Genomic DNA, 23,359 nt, shown 5'->3' on the forward strand with positions numbered 1-23,359 from the left:
TATGTATATACATATGTATGTTTGTATATAAATATGTATTTATGTATGTATGTTTGTATATAAATATGTATTTATGTATGTATATTCGTATGTATGTATATACATATGGTTGTATATATATGTATGCATGTATATCACCATAAATGATTCCCGGGCGCGGCACCGCTGCTTTCCACTGCTCCGCTCAAAGGCGATGGGTCAATTGCAGAGGTTAAATTTCACCACACCTTGTGTGTGTGACAATCATTGGTACTTTAACTTTATATACATACATACGTACGTATGTATGTATTTATATACATACTTATGCATTTATATATGTTTTTGTATATATACACATATGTATGTATATACTCACGTATGTATGTATGTTTATACATATGTATGTATAAATAGACATATGTATGTATATAAATGTGTATGTATGTATATACCTGTGTATACATACATATGTGTATGTATGTATGTATACATGTGTATGTATGTATATTCATATGTATTTATGTATATGTATGTATGTATATATACTTATGTATGCATACACGTGTATGTATGATTATAAATATGTATGTACATGTGTTTGTATGTATGTATGTCCATATGTATTTTTGTATGTGTGTACATATGTCAGCCTGTATGTACATATGTATGTATATATACGTATGTATGTGAATATATATATATGAATGTATGTATGCATATACATATTTATATATGTAGATATATGTATCTACATATGTATATATATATATCTACATATGTATGTGTACCTACATATGTATTTAAGTATATGCATATGTATGTAAGTATATACATATGTATGTATATATATATATATATACATATGTATGTATGTATTAATGCATACACATATGTATGTAAGTATATACATATGTATGTATATATATATACATATGTATGTATGTATTAATGCATATACATATGTATGTATGCATATACATACGTGTGTATGTATACACATATATGTACTCATGTGTGTGTATGTATACATGTGTATGTATGTAATTATGTGTATACATATGTATGTATGTATATACATTTGTAAGTATGTATATACATATGTATGTATGCATATACATATGTATGTATATGCGTATGTATGTATATACATATTAGTGTATATGCGTATGTATGTATATATCTTGGTATGTATATACATTTGTATGTATCTATATATGTATATACATAAGTATGTGTTTATATACATATGTATACACATATGTATTTATATACAAATGTATGTATTTTCATTAGTATGCATGTACATCCGTATGTTTGTATTGATGTATGTATGTATATACAGATATATGCATGTATATACATACGTATGTATGTATATACATGTTCGTATGCATGTTTATACATATGTATGTATTTATAGATGTATGTATATATACGTATGTATGTATGTATATATACGTATGTATGTATGTATATATACGTGCGTATGTATGTATGTATATACATATGTATGAATGTATATACATATGTATGTATGTATATACATTCGTATGTATGTATGTTTTTATGTGTGTACATATTTATTTATGTATGTATAAACATGTATGTATGTCCATATATATGCATGTAAATAAATACGTATATATGTATTTTAATATGCATTTATGTATATTTTATGCATGCATGCGTGTATGTATGTATATGCATACGTATGCATGTATATACATATGTATGTACCTATGTATGTATGTGTACACATGTATGTATATATGCATACATGTACATATGTATTTATATGCATACGGATGTATGATTGTATGTATATACATATGTATGTATGTATTTACATATGTACATAAATATCTATGTATATATATATGTACATACATATGTATATATGTACATACATACATACTTATGTATGCACATACATACATGAGTATGTATGTATGTGCATACATAAGTGTGTATGTACATACATATGTAGTTATATACATACGTATATATGAATGTACATATGTATGTACATATGTGTGTATATATATATATATATATACATATATGAATACACGTGTGTATATAACTATGTGTATGTATGTGTATACATACTTACGTATGTATGTATATATGTATATATATGTATATACACATGTATGTTTGTATATACATATGTTTATGTATGTGTATATATATATGTATATACACATATGCTTTTATATATATACTTTTTCATGTATGTATGTATCTATACATATTTATGTATGTATATATATGTATATGCATATTATGTATGTATGAATGTAAATACGTATGTATATTTGTATGTATGTATATATGTATGTATTTATATACATATGTGTGTAAATAATTATTTATGTACTCTATGTACATACATACCTACGTACAAACATATGTATATACATATGTATGTATGGATAAACATATTCGTATGTATGTACATATGTATGTACGTATGTTTACGTATGTATATACTTTTGTGTCTATATACATATGTATATATATACATATATATATATTTATGCATGTATAAACATGTATGTATGTATTTATGTACGTACGTATGTTTGTATATACATATGTACATATGTATGTATATCCTTATGTATGTATTTACATATGTATAAGTATGTATGTATGTATATGTACATACTTATGTATATATGTGTGTATATCCATATGTATTTATTTACATATGTATGTATATATACACATACTTAGGTATATATGCATGTATTAATATACATCTGTATGTATATATGTATGTATTTATATTCATATGAATGTATATACTGATGTATCTATGTATATATATATATATATGTATGTATGTATTTCTATATGCATGCATGTATGTATAAACATATGTATGTATATTCGTATGTATGGATATACGTTTGTGGGTATATGTATGTATTTATATACAAATGTGTAAATATATATGTACTGTATATATGTACATACATACATATGTTTGTATGTATGTATGTAAATATGTATGTACATATGTATATAAATATGTATGTATATACATTTTATCTATATACATATGTATGTTTTGTGTATATAATTATGTATTACTGTACATATGAATGTATATTCATAAATGTGTATGAATGTATATACATACTTATGTATGTATGTATGTACATACATCAACGTCTATATATATATGTATGCATATACATATGTAATTACATACGTAAATATGTGTGTATATACATACGTATGTATGTGTGTGTATATACATACGTATGTATGTGTGTGTATATACAAACGTATGTATGTGTGTGTATATACATACGTATGTATGTGTGTGTATATACATACATACGTATGTATGTGTGTGTATATACATACGTATGTATGTGTGTGTATATACATATGCATGCATGTATTTACGTTTGTATTTATATTTATATGTATGTATGTACATATGTATGTATTCATACATGTATGTACATTTGTACGTATCTATGTACGTACGTATGTCTGTTTATAACTACATATGTATCTATGTATATATGTATGTACTACTGTACATATGAATATATATTCATAAGTATGTATTTATATTTATACGTACGTATGTATGTACGTACATCAATGTCTATACATATGTATGTATATACGTAAATATGTGTGTATGTACCTATGTATGTTTGTGTATATACATACATATATATGTATGTATACATATGTATGCATACATATGTTTGTATACATATGTATGTATTTACATATGCATGTATGTATTTCCGTTAGTATGTGTATATATACATATGTATGGATGTACATATGTATGTATGTATGTTTGTTTATAACTACATATGTATGTATATAAGTGTGTATTACTGTACATATGAATGTATATTCATAAGTATGTATGTATATATGTATGTATGTACGTAAATGTGTATATACCTATGTGTGTATATACTTACATATGTATGTGTGCAAATATGTACTTATGTACATATTTATGTATGTCTATATGTATGTATATACATATATATGTATATACATATGTATGTATATACATATATATATGTATATACATATGTATGTGTGTATTTACATATGCATGTATGTATATACGTTAGTATGTGTATATATAAACATATATGTACATATGTATGTACATATGTATGTTTGTTTATAACTATGTATGTATGCATGTTCATACATATGTATGTTTATGCATGTAATATTATACCTATTTATGTACAAATGTATTTATGTATGTATGTGCATATGTATCTATATATATATGTATATACATACGTATGTATATATATATAAAAAAGTGTATGTATATATATATACGTATTTGTTTTTATTTATGTATGTAATTACGTATGTATGTATACATGTATTTATGTATTTACGTATGTGCGTATATTTATGTATGTATATACATGTTTGTATATACATGTTTGTATGTACATATGTATGTATTTGTTTATACACATATAGGTATGTATGTACATACATACATGCGTTTATACATACGTCTGTATTTATGAATGTATATATACACATACAAACAAACGTACGTATGTGTGTATGTATATTCATATGTATGTATGTATGTAAAAATATTGGATGTATATACATTGGATGGATGCATGTATGTGTATATATAAATAAGTATGTGTGTATATACATTCACCAAGCACAGACATTTGCTCCAGCAGGTGTAAACTTATTTATTTTTCAATAAGCAAAGTCTATTGCGTGTTGCTCTCACTGCTCGCACCACGGTGTAGCTTTACAACCTTCCACGTCATCTGCTCCTCGCTACAGTTTGCTTCCGTGTGCATGTGTTGCTGCTTGTCTTGTCGTCTCTCATTCTTACCTACCAAGAGATTCCTTAATTGTGTCCAGGTGTGCGATCCAGGCACCTGAACTCGATTGTGGCGTCACTCCCGCCGCTCACCGTCCACGCTTCCATTTTTGCCAGGCCCTCCATCTATGTGTCTGCCTCGCCGTCAGACTACCACCCCCACCTCACCATGGTATATAGGTATGTATGTAAATACGTATATACATTTGTATATGTACATACATCCCTACACATGTGTGTATGTATGTATATACATGCTTGAATATATATACATACATACGTGTATATACATACATACATGTATAAACATACATGTATGTATGCATGTATGTAGACACATGTATGTATGTTAGTACATGCATGTATATACATACATGTATGTATATAAATACATGTATGTATGTATGTATATACCTGTATGTATGTATATACATGCATGTATGTATGTATATACATGCATGTATACACATACATACATACATGTATGTATATACATGTATGTATGTGTATACATGCATGTATTAACATACATACATACATGTATATACACACATGCATGTATATACATACATACATGCATGTACATACATAAATACATGCATGTACATACATAAATACATGCAGGTATATACATAAATACATGCAGGTATATACATACATACATGTATATACGTATATACATACATACATGTATATACGTATATACATACATACATGTATATACATACATACATACATGTATGTATGTATATACATGCATGTATTAACATACATACATACATGTATATACACACATGCATGTATATACATACATACATGCATGTACATACATAAATACATGCATGTACATACATAAATACATGCAGGTATATACATAAATACATGCAGGTATATACATACATACATGCATGTATGTATGTATATACATGCATGTATGTACATACATACATGCATGTATGTATGTATATACATACATGTATATACGTATATACATACATACATGTATATACATACATACATACATGTATGTATGTATATACATGTATGTATGTATGTATGTAGATACATGTATGTATGTGTATACATGCATGTATTAACATACATAAATACATGTATATACATACATGTATGTATGTATGTATATACACACATACATGCATGTATATACATACATACATGCATGTATGTATGTACATACATGCATGTATATACATACATACATGCATGTATGTATGTACATACATACATACATGCATGTATGTATGTACATACATACATGCATGTATATACATACATACATGCATGTATGTATGTACATACATGCATGTATATACATACATGCATGTATGTACATACATACATACATGCATGTATATACATACATGTATGTATGTATATGACATACATACATACATACATGTATGTATATACATGTATTTATGTATGTTAATACATGCATGTATACACATACATACATGTATCTACATACATGTATGTATATACGTATATACATACATGTATCTACATACATGTATGTATATACGTATATACATACATGTATGTATATACGTATATACATGTATGTATGTATATACATACATGCATGCATGTATATACATACATACATGCATGTACATACATAAATACATGCAGGTATATACATACATAAATACATGCAGGTATATACATAAATACATGTATATACATACATGTATGTATGTATATACATGCATGTATTAACATACATACATACATACATGCATGTACATACATAAATACATGCATGTACATACATAAATACATGCAGGTATATACATACATACATGTATATACATACATGCATGTATATACATACATACATACATAAATACATGCAGGTATATACATACATACATGCATATACATACATGTATGTATGTATATACATGCATGTATGTATGTACATGCATGTATAAACATACATACATGTACATACATGCATGTATATACATACATACATGTACATACATGCTTGTACGTACATGTATGTATGTATGTATATACATGCATGTATGTTGTACATGCAGTATAAACATACATACATGTACATACATGCATGTATATACATACATACATGTACATACATGCTTGTACGTACATGTATGTATGTATGTATGTATGTATATACATGTATGTATATACATGCATGTATGTATGTATATACATACACGTATGTATGTATATACATGCATGTATGTATGTATATAAATACACGTATGTATATACATGTATGTATTTATGTATATACATGCATGTATAAACATACACACATGTACATACATGCATGTATATACATACATACATACATGCATGTATATACATACATACATACATGTATATACATACATACATGTATATACATACATACATGCATGTATATACATACATGCATGTATGTATGTATATACATGTATGTATATATATGTGTGTATATACATACATGCATGTATATACATACATACATACATAAATACATGCAGGTATATACATACATACATGCATATACATACATGTATGTATGTATATACATGCATGTATGTATGTACATGCATGTATAAACATACATACATGGACATACATGCATGTATATACATACATACATGTACATACATGCTTGTACGTACATGTATGTATGTATGTATATACATGCATGTATGTATGTACATGCATGTATAAACATACATACATGTACATACATGCATGTATATACATACATACATGTACATACATGCTTGTACGTACATGTATGTATGTATGTATGTATATACATGTATGTATATACATGCATGTATGTATGTATATACATACACGTATGTATGTATATACATGCATGTATGTATGTATATAAATACACGTATGTATATACATGTATGTATTTATGTATATACATGCATGTATAAACATACACACATGTACATACATGCATGTATATACATACATACATACATGCATGTATATACATACATACATACATGTATATACATACATACATGTATATACATACATACATGCATGTATATACATACATGCATGTATGTATGTATATACATGTATGTATATATATGTGTGTATATACATGTATGTATGTATATACATGCATGTATGTATGTATATACATGCATGTATGTATGTACATACATACATGTATATACATACATACATGTATATACATACATACATTCATGTATGCATATACATACATGCATATACATACATGCATGTATATACATACATACATGTATACACATACATGTATGTATGTATGTATATACATGCATGTATTGACATACATACATACATACATACATACATGTATATACATACATACATAAATGCATGTACATACATAAATACATGCAGGTATATACATACATACATAATACATGCAGGTATATACATAAATACATGTATATACATACATGTATGTATATGCATACATGTATGTATGCATATACATACATGTATGTATGTATATACATGTATGTATATGCATACATGTATGTATGCATATACATACATGTATGTATGTATATACATGCATGCATGTATGTATGTATATACATGTATGTATGTATGTATCTATGTATATGTATGTATGTATATGCATGTATGTATGTATATACATGCATGTATTTATGCATGTATGTATGTATATACATGCATATGTATATGTATGTATATGTATGTATATACATGCATGTATGTACATACATACATGTATATACATGTATGTATGTATATACATGTATGTATGTATATACATGCATGTATGTATATACATGCATGTATGTACATGCATGCATGTATGTATGTATATACATACATGTATGTATGTATATACATGCATGCATGTATGTATGTATATACATGCATGCATGTATGTATGTATATACATGTATGTATCTATGTATATGTATGTATGTATGTATCTATGTATATGTATGTATGTATGTATGTATCTATGTATGTATGTATGTATATGCATGTATGTATGTATATACATGCATGTATTTATGCATGTATGTATGTATATACATGTATATGTATGTATGTATATGTATGTGTTTATGTATATGTATGTATATACATGCATGTATGTACATGTATGTATGTATATAAATGCATGTATGTACATGTATGTATGTATATACATGCATGTATGTATGTACATGTATGTATGTATATGTATGCATGTATGTATGTACATGTATGTATGTATATGTATGCATGTATGTATGTATATACATGCATGTATATACATGCATGTATTAACATACATACATACATGTATATACATGTATGTATGTATATACATGTATGTATGTATATACATGCATGTATGTATGTATAAACATGCATGTATGTATGTATCTATGTATATGCATGTATGTATATGTATGTATGTATATACATGTATGTATGTATATGTATGCATGTATGTATGTATGTATATACATGTATGTATGTATGTATATACATGTATGTATGTATGTATATACATGCATGTATGTGTGTATATACATGCATGTATGTGTGTATATACATGCATCTATGTACATGCATACATGCATGTATGTATGTATATACATGCATGTATGTGTGTATATACATGCATGTATGTATGTATATACATGCATGTATGTGTGTATATACATGCATGTATGTATGCATGCATGTATGTATGTACATGCATGTATAAACATACATACATGTACATACATGCATGTATATGCATACATGAATGTATGTATGTATATACATGTATGTATGTATATACATGTATGTATGTACATACATACATGCATGTATATACATACATACATGCATGTATATACATACATGCATGTATATACATACATACATGTACATACATGCTTGTACGTACATGTATGTATGTATGTATGTATATACATGTATGTATATACATGCATGTATGTATGTATATACATACACGTATGTATGTATATACATGCATGTATGTATGTATATAAATACACGTATGTATATACATGTATGTATTTATGTATATACATGCATGTATAAACATACACACATGTACATACATGCATGTATATACATACATACATACATGCATGTATATACATACATACATACATGTATATACATACATACATGTATATACACACATATATATACATACATGTATATACATACATACATGCATGTATGTATATACATGCATGTATGTATGTATATACATGTATGTATATATATGTGTGTATATACATGTATGTATGTATATACATGCATGTATGTATGTATATACATGCATGTATGTATGTACATACATACATGTATATACATACATACATGTATATACATACATACATTCATGTATGCATATACATACATGCATATACATACATGCATGTATATACATACATACATGTATACACATACATGTATGTATGTATGTATATACATGCATGTATTGACATACATACATACATACATGTATATACATACATACATAAATGCATGTACATACATAAATACATGCAGGTATATACATACATACATAAATACATGCAGGTATATACATAAATATATGTATATACATACATGTATGTATATGCATACATGTATGTATGCATATACATACATGTATGTATGTATATACATGCATGCATGTATGTATGTATATACATGTATGTATGTATGTATCTATGTATATGTATGTATGTATGTATGTATATGCATGTATGTATGTATATACATGCATGTATTTATGCATGTATGTATGTATATACATGCATATGTATATGTATGTATATACATGCATGTATGTACATGTATGTATGTATATACATGCATGTATGTATGTACATGTATGTATGTATATGTATGCATGTATATACATAAATGCATGTGTGTATATACATGCATGTATTAACATACATACATGTATATACATGTATGCATGTATATACATGTATGTATGTATATACATGCATGTATGTATGTATCTATGTATGTATATGCATGTATGTATATACATGTATGTATGTATATGTATGCATGTATGTACGTGTATACATGCATGTATGTATATATATACATGCATGTATGTATGTATATACATGCATGTATGTATGTATATACATGTATGTATGTATGTATGTATGTATGTATATACATGTATGTATGTGCGTATATACATGCATGTATGTGTGTATATACATGCATGTATATACATACATACATACACGTATATACATACATACATACGTGTATGTATATACATACATACATACATGTACATACAAGCATGTATGTACATGTATGTATGTATGTATGTTTATACATGCATGTACGTACATACATGCATGTATATACATAAATACATACATGTATATACATGTATGTATGTACATACATGTATATACATACATGTATGTATATACATGCATGTATGTATGTTTATACATGCATGTATGTATATACATGTATGTATGTATATACATGTATGTATGTATGTACATACATACATGCATGTATATACATACATACATGTATATACATACATACATGTATATACATACATGCATGTATGTATGTACATACATACATACATGTATATACATACATGCATGTATGTACATACATACATACATGTATATACATACATACATGTATATACATACATGCATGTATAAACATACATACATGCATGTATATACATACATACATGTATATACATACATACATACATACATGTATATACATACATACATGTATATACATACATGCATGTATAAACATACATACATGCATGTATAAACATACATACATGTATATACATACATGTATGTATATGCATACATGTATGTATGTATGTATATACATGTATGTATGTATATACATGCATGTATGTATATACATGTATGTATGTATATACATGCATGTATGTATATACATGTATGTATGTATATACCTGCATGTATGTGTATGCATACATGTATGTATGTATGTATGTATGTATATACATGTATGTATGTATATACATGTATGTATGTATATACCTGCATGTATTTATGTATGTATGTATATACATGCATGTATGTATATACATGCATGTATGTATATACATGTATGTATGTATATACATGTATGTATATACACACATACATGCATGTATATACATACATACATGCATGTATGCATGTACATAGATGCATGCATGTATATACACACATACATGCATGTATATACATACATACATGCATGTATGCATGTACATAGATGCATGTATATACACACATACATGCATGTATATACACACATACATGCATGTATATACATACATACATACATGTATATACATACATACATACATGTATATACATACATACATGCATACATATACATACATACATGTATATACATACATACATATACATACATGCATATACATAGATACATACATACATGCATGTTTATACATACATACATGCATGTATATACATACATACATGTATATACATACATACATGTATATACATGTATGTATGTATGTTAATACATGCATGTATATACATGCATGTATATACATACATACATGCATACATATACATACATACATGTACATACATACATGCATACATATACATACATACATGTACATACATACATGCATGTATATACATACATACATGTACATACATGCATTTATATACATACATACATGTACATACATGCATGTATATACATACATATACATAAATACATACATATACATACATACATATACATGTATATACATACATACATGCATAAATACATGCATGTATATACATACATACATGCATATACATACATACATACATAGATACATACATACATACATACATATACATAGATACATACATACATACATATACATAGATACATACATGTATATACATACATACATGCATGCATGTATATACATACATACATGCATGTATATACATACATACATGTATGTATATACATACATACATGCATGCATGTACATACATGCATGTATATACATACATACATGTATATACATACATACATGTATATACATGTATGTATGTACATACATACATGTATATACATACATACATGTATATACATGTATGTATGTATGTTAATACATGCATGTATATACACACATAAATTTATGTATATACATGCATGTATATACATACATACATGCATACATACATATACATACATACATGTACATACATGCATGTATATACATACATATACATAAATACATACATATACATACATACATATACATGTATATACATACATACATGCATGTATATACATACATACATGCATATACATACATACATATACATAGATACATACATACATATACATAGATACATACATGTATATACATACATACATGCATGCATGCATGTATATACATACATACATGTATGTATATACATACATACATGCATGCATGTATATACATACATACATGTATATACATAGATACATACATACATATACATAGATACATACATGTATATATACATACATACATGCATGCATGCATGTATATACATACATACATGTATGTATATACATACATGCATGCATGTATATACATACATACATGTATATACATACATATACATACATGCATATACATACATACATACATATACATACATACATACATATACATAGATACATACATACATATACATAGATACATACATGTATATACATGTATGTATGTATGTTAATACATGCATGTATATACATGCATGTATTAACATACATACATACATACATACATGTATGTATATACATGTATGTATATACATACATACATTTACATACATGCTTGTACGTACATGTATGTATGTATGTATGTATATACATGTATGTATATACATGCATGTATGTATGTATATACATACACGTATGTATGTATATACATGCATGTATGTATGTATATAAATACACGTATGTATATACATGTATGTATTTATGTATATACATGCATGTATAAACATACACACATGTACATACATGCATGTATATACATACATACATACATACATGCATGTATATACATACATACATGCATGTATATACATACATACATGTATATACACACATATATATACATACATGTATATACATACATACATGCATGTATGTATGTATATACATGTATGTATATATATGTGTGTATATACATGTATGTATGTATATACATGCATGTATGTATGTATATACATGCATGTATGTATGTACATACATACATGTATATACATACATACATGTATATACATACATACATTCATGTATGCATATACATACATGCATATACATACATGCATGTATATACATACATACATGTATACACATACATGTATGTATGTATGTATATACATGCATGTATTGACATACATACATACATACATGTATATACATACATACATAAATGCATGTACATACATAAATACATGCAGGTATATACATACATACATAAATACATGCAGGTATATACATAAATACATGTATATACATACATGTATGTATATGCATACATGTATGTATGCATATACATACATGTATGTATGTATATACATGCATGCATGTATGTATGTATATACATGTATGTATGTATGTATCTATGTATATGTATGTATGTATGTATGTATATGCATGTATGTATGTATATACATGCATGTATTTATGCATGTATGTATGTATATACATGCATATGTATATGTATGTATATACATGCATGTATGTACATGTATGTATGTATATACATGCATGTATGTATGTACATGTATGTATGTATATGTATGCATGTATGTATGTATATACATGCATGTATATACATAAATGCATGTGTGTATATACATGCATGTATTAACATACATACATACATGTATATACATGTATGCATGTATATACATGTATGTATGTATATACATGCATGTATGTATGTATCTATGTATGTATATGCATGTATGTATATACATGTATGTATGTATATGTATGCATGTATGTACGTGTATACATGCATGTATGTATATATATACATGCATGTATGTATGTATATACATGCATGTATGTATGTATATACATGTATGTATGTATGTATGTATGTATGTATGTATATACATGTATGTATGTGCGTATATACATGCATGTATGTGTGTATATACATGCATGTATATACATACATACATACACGTATATACATACATACATACGTGTATGTATATACATACATACATACATGTACATACAAGCATGTATGTACATGTATGTATGTATGTATATACATGCATGTATGTACATGTATGTATGTATATACATGCATGTATGTACATGTATGTATGTTTATACATGCATGTACGTACATACATGCATGTATATACATAAATACATACATGTATATACATGTATGTATGTACATACATGTATATACATACATGTATGTATATACATGCATGTATGTACATGTATGTATGTTTATACATGCATGTACGTACATACATGCATGTATATACATAAATACATACATGTATATACATGTATGTATGTACATACATGTATATACATACATGTATGTATATACATGCATGTATGTATGTTTATACATGCATGTATGTATATACATGTATGTATGTATATACATGTATGTATGTATGTACATACATACATGCATGTATATACATACATACATGTATATACATACATACATGTATATACATACATGCATGTATGTATGTACATACATACATACATGTATATACATACATGCATGTATGTACATACATACATACATGTATATACATACATGCATGTATGTACATACATACATACATGTATATACATACATACATGTATATACATACATGCATGTATAAACATACATACATGCATGTATATACATACATACATGTATATACATACATACATACATACATGTATATACATACATACATGTATATACATACATGCATGTATAAACATACATACATGCATGTATAAACATACATACATGTATATACATACATGTATGTATATGCATACATGTATGTATGTATGTATATACATGTATGTATGTATATACATGCATGTATGTATATACATGTATGTATGTATATACATGCATGTATGTATATACATGTATGTATGTATATACCTGCATGTATGTGTATGCATACATGTATGTATGTATGTATGTATGTATATACATGTATGTATGTATATACATGTATGTATGTATATACCTGCATGTATTTATGTATGTATGTATATACATGCATGTATGTATATACATGCATGTATGTATATACATGTATGTATGTATGTACATACATACATGCATGTATATACACACATACATGCATGTATATACATACATACATGCATGTATGCATGTACATAGATGCATGTATATAAACACATACATGCATGTATATACACACATACATGCATGTATATACATACATACATACATGTATATACATACATACATACATGTATATACATACATACATGCATACATATACATACATACATGTATATACATACATACATATACATACATGCATATACATAGATACATACATACATGCATGTTTATACATACATACATGCATGTATATACATACATACATGTATATACATACATACATGTATATACATGTATGTATGTATGTTAATACATGCATGTATATACATGCATGTATATACATACATACATACATACATACATGTACATACATACATATATACATATACATACATACATGTACATACATACATGCATGTATATACATACATACATGTACATACATGCATTTATATACATACATACATGTACATACATGCATGTATATACATACATATACATAAATACATACATATACATACATACATATACATGTATATACATACATACATGCATAAATACATGCATGTATATACATACATACATGCATATACATACATACATACATAGATACATACATACATACATACATATACATAGATACATACATACATACATATACATAGATACATACATGTATATACATACATACATGCATGCATGTATATACATACATACATGCATGCATGTATATACATACATACATGTATGTATATACATACATACATGCATGCATGTACATACATGCATGTATATACATACATACATGTATATACATACATACATGTATATACATGTATGTATGTACATACATACATGTATATACATACATACATGTATATACATGTATGTATGTATGTTAATACATGCATGTATATACACACATAAATTTATGTATATACATGCATGTATATACATACATACATGCATACATACATATACATACATACATGTACATACATGCATGTATATACATACATATACATAAATACATACATATACATACATACATATACATGTATATACATACATACATGCATAAATACATGCATGTATATACATACATACATGCATATACATACATACATATACATAGATACATACATACATATACATAGATACATACATGTATATACATACATACATGCATGCATGCATGTATATACATACATACATGTATGTATATACATACATACATGCATGCATGTATATACATACATACATGTATATACATAGATACATACATACATATACATAGATACATACATGTATATATACATACATACATGCATGCATGCATGTATATACATACATACATGTATGTATATACATACATGCATGCATGTATATACATACATACATGTATATACATACATACATACATGCATATACATACATACATACATATACATAGATACATACATGTATATACATGTATGTATGTATGTTAATACATGCATGTATATACATGCATGTATTAACATACATACATACATACATACATGTATGTATATACATGTATGTATATACATACATACATGTACATACATGCTTGTACGTACATGTATGTATGTATGTATGTATATACATGTATGTATATACATGCATGTATGTATGTATATACATACACGTATGTATGTATATACATGCATGTATGTATGTATATAAATACACGTATGTATATACATGTATGTATTTATGTATATACATGCATGTATAAACATACACACATGTACATACATGCATGTATATACATACATACATACATACATGCATGTATATACATACATACATACATGTATATACATACATACATGTATATACACACATATATATACATACATGTATATACATACATACATGCATGTATGTATATACATGCATGTATGTATGTATATACATGTATGTATATATATGTGTGTATATACATGTATGTATGTATATACATGCATGTATGTATGTATATACATGCATGTATGTATGTACATACATACATGTATATACATACATACATGTATATACATACATACATTCATGTATGCATATACATACATGCATATACATACATGCATGTATATACATACATACATGTATACACATACATGTATGTATGTATGTATATACATGCATGTATTGACATACATACATACATACATACATACATGTATATACATACATACATAAATGCATGTACATACATAAATACATGCAGGTATATACATACATACATAAATACATGCAGGTATATACATAAATACATGTATATACATACATGTATGTATATGCATACATGTATGTATGCATATACATACATGTATGTATGTATATACATGCATGCATGTCTGTATGTATATACATGTATGTATGTATGTATCTATGTATGTATGTATGTATATGCATGTATGTATGTATATACATGCATGTATTTATGCATGTATGTATGTATATACATGCATATGTATATGTATGTATATACATGCATGTATGTACATGTATGTATGTATATACATGCATGTATGTATGTACATGTATGTATGTATATGTATGCATGTATGTATGTATATACATGCATGTATATACATAAATGCATGTGTGTATATACATGCATGTATTAACATACATACATACATGTATATACATGTATGCATGTATATACATGTATGTATGTATATACATGCATGTATGTATGTATCTATGTATGTATATGCATGTATGTATATACATGTATGTATGTATATGTATGCATGTATGTACGTGTATACATGCATGTATGTATATATATACATACATGTATGTATGTATATACATGCATGTATGTATGTATATACATGTATGTATGTATGTATGTATATACATGTATGTATGTGCGTATATACATGCATGTATGTGTGTATATACATGCATGTATATACATACATACATACACGTATATACATACATACATACGTGTATGTATATACATACATACATACATGTACATACAAGCATGTATGTACATGTATGTATGTATGTATATACATGCATGTATGTACATGTATGTATGTATATACATGCATGTATGTACATGTATGTATGTTTATACATGCATGTACGTACATACATGCATGTATATACATAAATACATACATGTATATACATGTATGTATGTACATACATGTATATACATACATGTATGTATATACATGCATGTATGTACATGTATGTATGTTTATACATGCATGTACGTACATACATGCATGTATATACATAAATACATACATGTATATACATGTATGTATGTACATACATGTATATACATACATGTATGTATATACATGCATGTATGTATGTTTATACATGCATGTATGTATATACATGTATGTATGTATATACATGTATGTATGTATGTACATACATACATGCATGTATATACATACATACATGTATATACATACATACATGTATATACATACATACATGTATATACATACATACATGTATATACATACATGCATGTATGTATGTACATACATACATACATGTATATACATACATGCATGTATGTACATACATACATACATGTATATACATACATACATGTATATACATACATGCATGTATAAACATACATACATGCATGTATATACATACATACATGTATATACATACATACATACATACAAGTATATACATACATACATGTATATACATACATGCATGTATAAACATACATACATGCATGTATAAACATACATACATGTATATACATACATGTATGTATATGCATACATGTATGTATGTATGTATATACATGTATGTATGTATATACATGCATGTATGTATATACATGTATGTATGTATATACATGCATGTATGTATATACATGTATGTATGTATATACCTGCATGTATGTGTATGCATACATGTATGTATGTATGTATGTATGTATATACATGTATGTATGTATATACATGTATGTATGTATATACCTGCATGTATTTATGTATGTATGTATATACATGCATGTATGTATATACATGCATGTATGTATATACATGTATGTATGTATGTACATACATACATGCATGTATATACACACATACATGCATGTATATACATACATACATGCATGTATGCATGTACATAGATGCATGTATATACACACATACATGCATGTATATACACACATACATGCATGTATATACATACATACATACATGTATATACATACATACATACATGTATATACATACATACATGCATACATATACATACATACATGTATATACATACATACATATACATACATGCATATACATAGATACATACATACATGCATGTTTATACATACATACATGCATGTATATACATACATACATGTATATACATACATACATGTATATACATGTATGTATGTATGTTAATACATGCATGTATATACATGCATGTATATACATACATACATGCATACATATACATACATACATGTACATACATACATGCATACATATACATACATACATGTACATACATACATGCATGTATATACATACATACATGTACATACATGCATTTATATACATACATACATGTACATACATGCATGTATATACATACATATACATAAATACATACATATACATACATACATATACATGTATATACATACATACATGCATAAATACATGCATGTATATACATACATACATGCATATACATACATACATACATAGATACATACATACATACATATACATAGATACATACATACATACATATACATAGATACATACATGTATATACATACATACATGCATGCATGTATATACATACATACATGCATGCATGTACATACATGCATGTATATACATACATACATGTATATACATACATACATGTATATACATGTATGTATGTACATACATACATGTATATACATACATACATGTATATACATGTATGTATGTATGTTAATACATGCATGTATATACACACATAAATTTATGTATATACATGCATGTATATACATACATACATGCATACATACATATACATACATACATGTACATACATGCATGTATATACATACATATACATAAATACATACATATACATACATACATATACATGTATATACATACATACATGCATAAATACATGCATGTATATACATACATACATGCATATACATACATACATATACATAGATACATACATACATATACATAGATACATACATGTATATACATACATACATGCATGCATGCATGTATATACATACATACATGTATGTATATACATACATACATGCATGCATGTATATACATACATACATGTATATACATAGATACATACATACATATACATAGATACATACATGTATATATACATACATACATGCATGCATGCATGTATATACATACATACATGTATGTATATACATACATGCATGCATGTATATACATACATACATGTATATACATACATACATACATATACATACATGCATATACATACATACATACATATACATAGATACATACATACATATACATAGATACATACATGTATATACATGTATGTATGTATGTTAATACATGCATGTATATACATGCATGTATTAACATACATACATACATACATACATGTATGTATATACATGTATGTATATACATACATACATGTACATACATGCTTGTACGTACATGTATGTATGTATGTATGTATATACATGTATGTATATACATGCATGTATGTATGTATATACATACACGTATGTATGTATATACATGCATGTATGTATGTATATAAATACACGTATGTATATACATGTATGTATTTATGTATATACATGCATGTATAAACATACACACATGTACATACATGCATGTATATACATACATACATACATACATGCATGTATATACATACATACATGTATATACACACATATATATACATACATGTATATACATACATACATGCATGTATGTATATACATGCATGTATGTATGTATATACATGTATGTAAATATATGTGTGTATATACATGTATGTATGTATATACATGCATGTATGTATGTATATACATGCATGTATGTATGTACATACATACATGTATATACATACATACATGTATATACATACATACATTCATGTATGCATATACATACATGCATATACATACATGCATGTATATACATACATACATGTATACACATACATGTATGTATGTATGTATATACATGCATGTATTGACATACATACATACATACATACATACATGTATATACATACATACATAAATGCATGTACATACATAAATACATGCAGGTATATACATACATACATAAATACATGCAGGTATATACATAAATACATGTATATACATACATGTATGTATATGCATACATGTATGTATGCATATACATACATGTATGTATGTATATACATGCATGCATGTATGTATGTATATACATGTATGTATGTATGTATCTATGTATGTATGTATGTATATGCATGTATGTATGTATATACATGCATGTATTTATGCATGTATGTATGTATATACATGCATATGTATATGTATGTATATACATGCATGTATGTACATGTATGTATGTATATACATGCATGTATGTATGTACATGTATGTATGTATATGTATGCATGTATGTATGTATATACATGCATGTATATACATAAATGCATGTGTGTATATACATGCATGTATTAACATACATACATACATGTATATACATGTATGCATGTATATACATGTATGTGTGTATATACATGCATGTATGTATGTATCTATGTATGTATATGCATGTATGTATATACATGTATGTATGTATATGTATGCATGTATGTACGTGTATACATGCATGTATGTATATATATACATGCATGTATGTATGTATATACATGCATGTATGTATGTATATACATGTATGTATGTATGTATGTATGTATGTATGTATGTATATACATGTATGTATGTGCGTATATACATGCATGTATGTGTGTATATACATGCATGTATATACATACATACA

The 23,359-nt window shown here is 26.1% G+C and overlaps 1 protein-coding gene across 4 annotated transcripts in view; it reads left to right on the forward strand.

Moving 5' to 3' along the window:
• Positions 1-23,359, forward strand: part of borcs7 (BLOC-1 related complex subunit 7) — a 67,183-nt gene that overhangs the window by 29,458 nt on the left and 14,366 nt on the right. For 3 of the 4 annotated variants that reach the window (XM_061881630.1, XM_061881628.1, XM_061881631.1), the window contains exon 6: positions 4,888-5,026. In XM_061881630.1, coding sequence (XP_061737614.1) covers positions 4,888-5,026 — 139 coding nt within the window. Of the gene's footprint in view, positions 1-4,887; positions 5,136-23,359 lie in introns of those variants that run through there. The other variant, XM_061881629.1, reaches the window with a different exon arrangement.

The sequence above is a fragment of the Nerophis ophidion genome, linkage group LG21 (genome assembly GCF_033978795.1).
Source record: "Nerophis ophidion isolate RoL-2023_Sa linkage group LG21, RoL_Noph_v1.0, whole genome shotgun sequence".
Taxonomy (NCBI): Eukaryota; Metazoa; Chordata; class Actinopteri; order Syngnathiformes; family Syngnathidae; genus Nerophis; species Nerophis ophidion.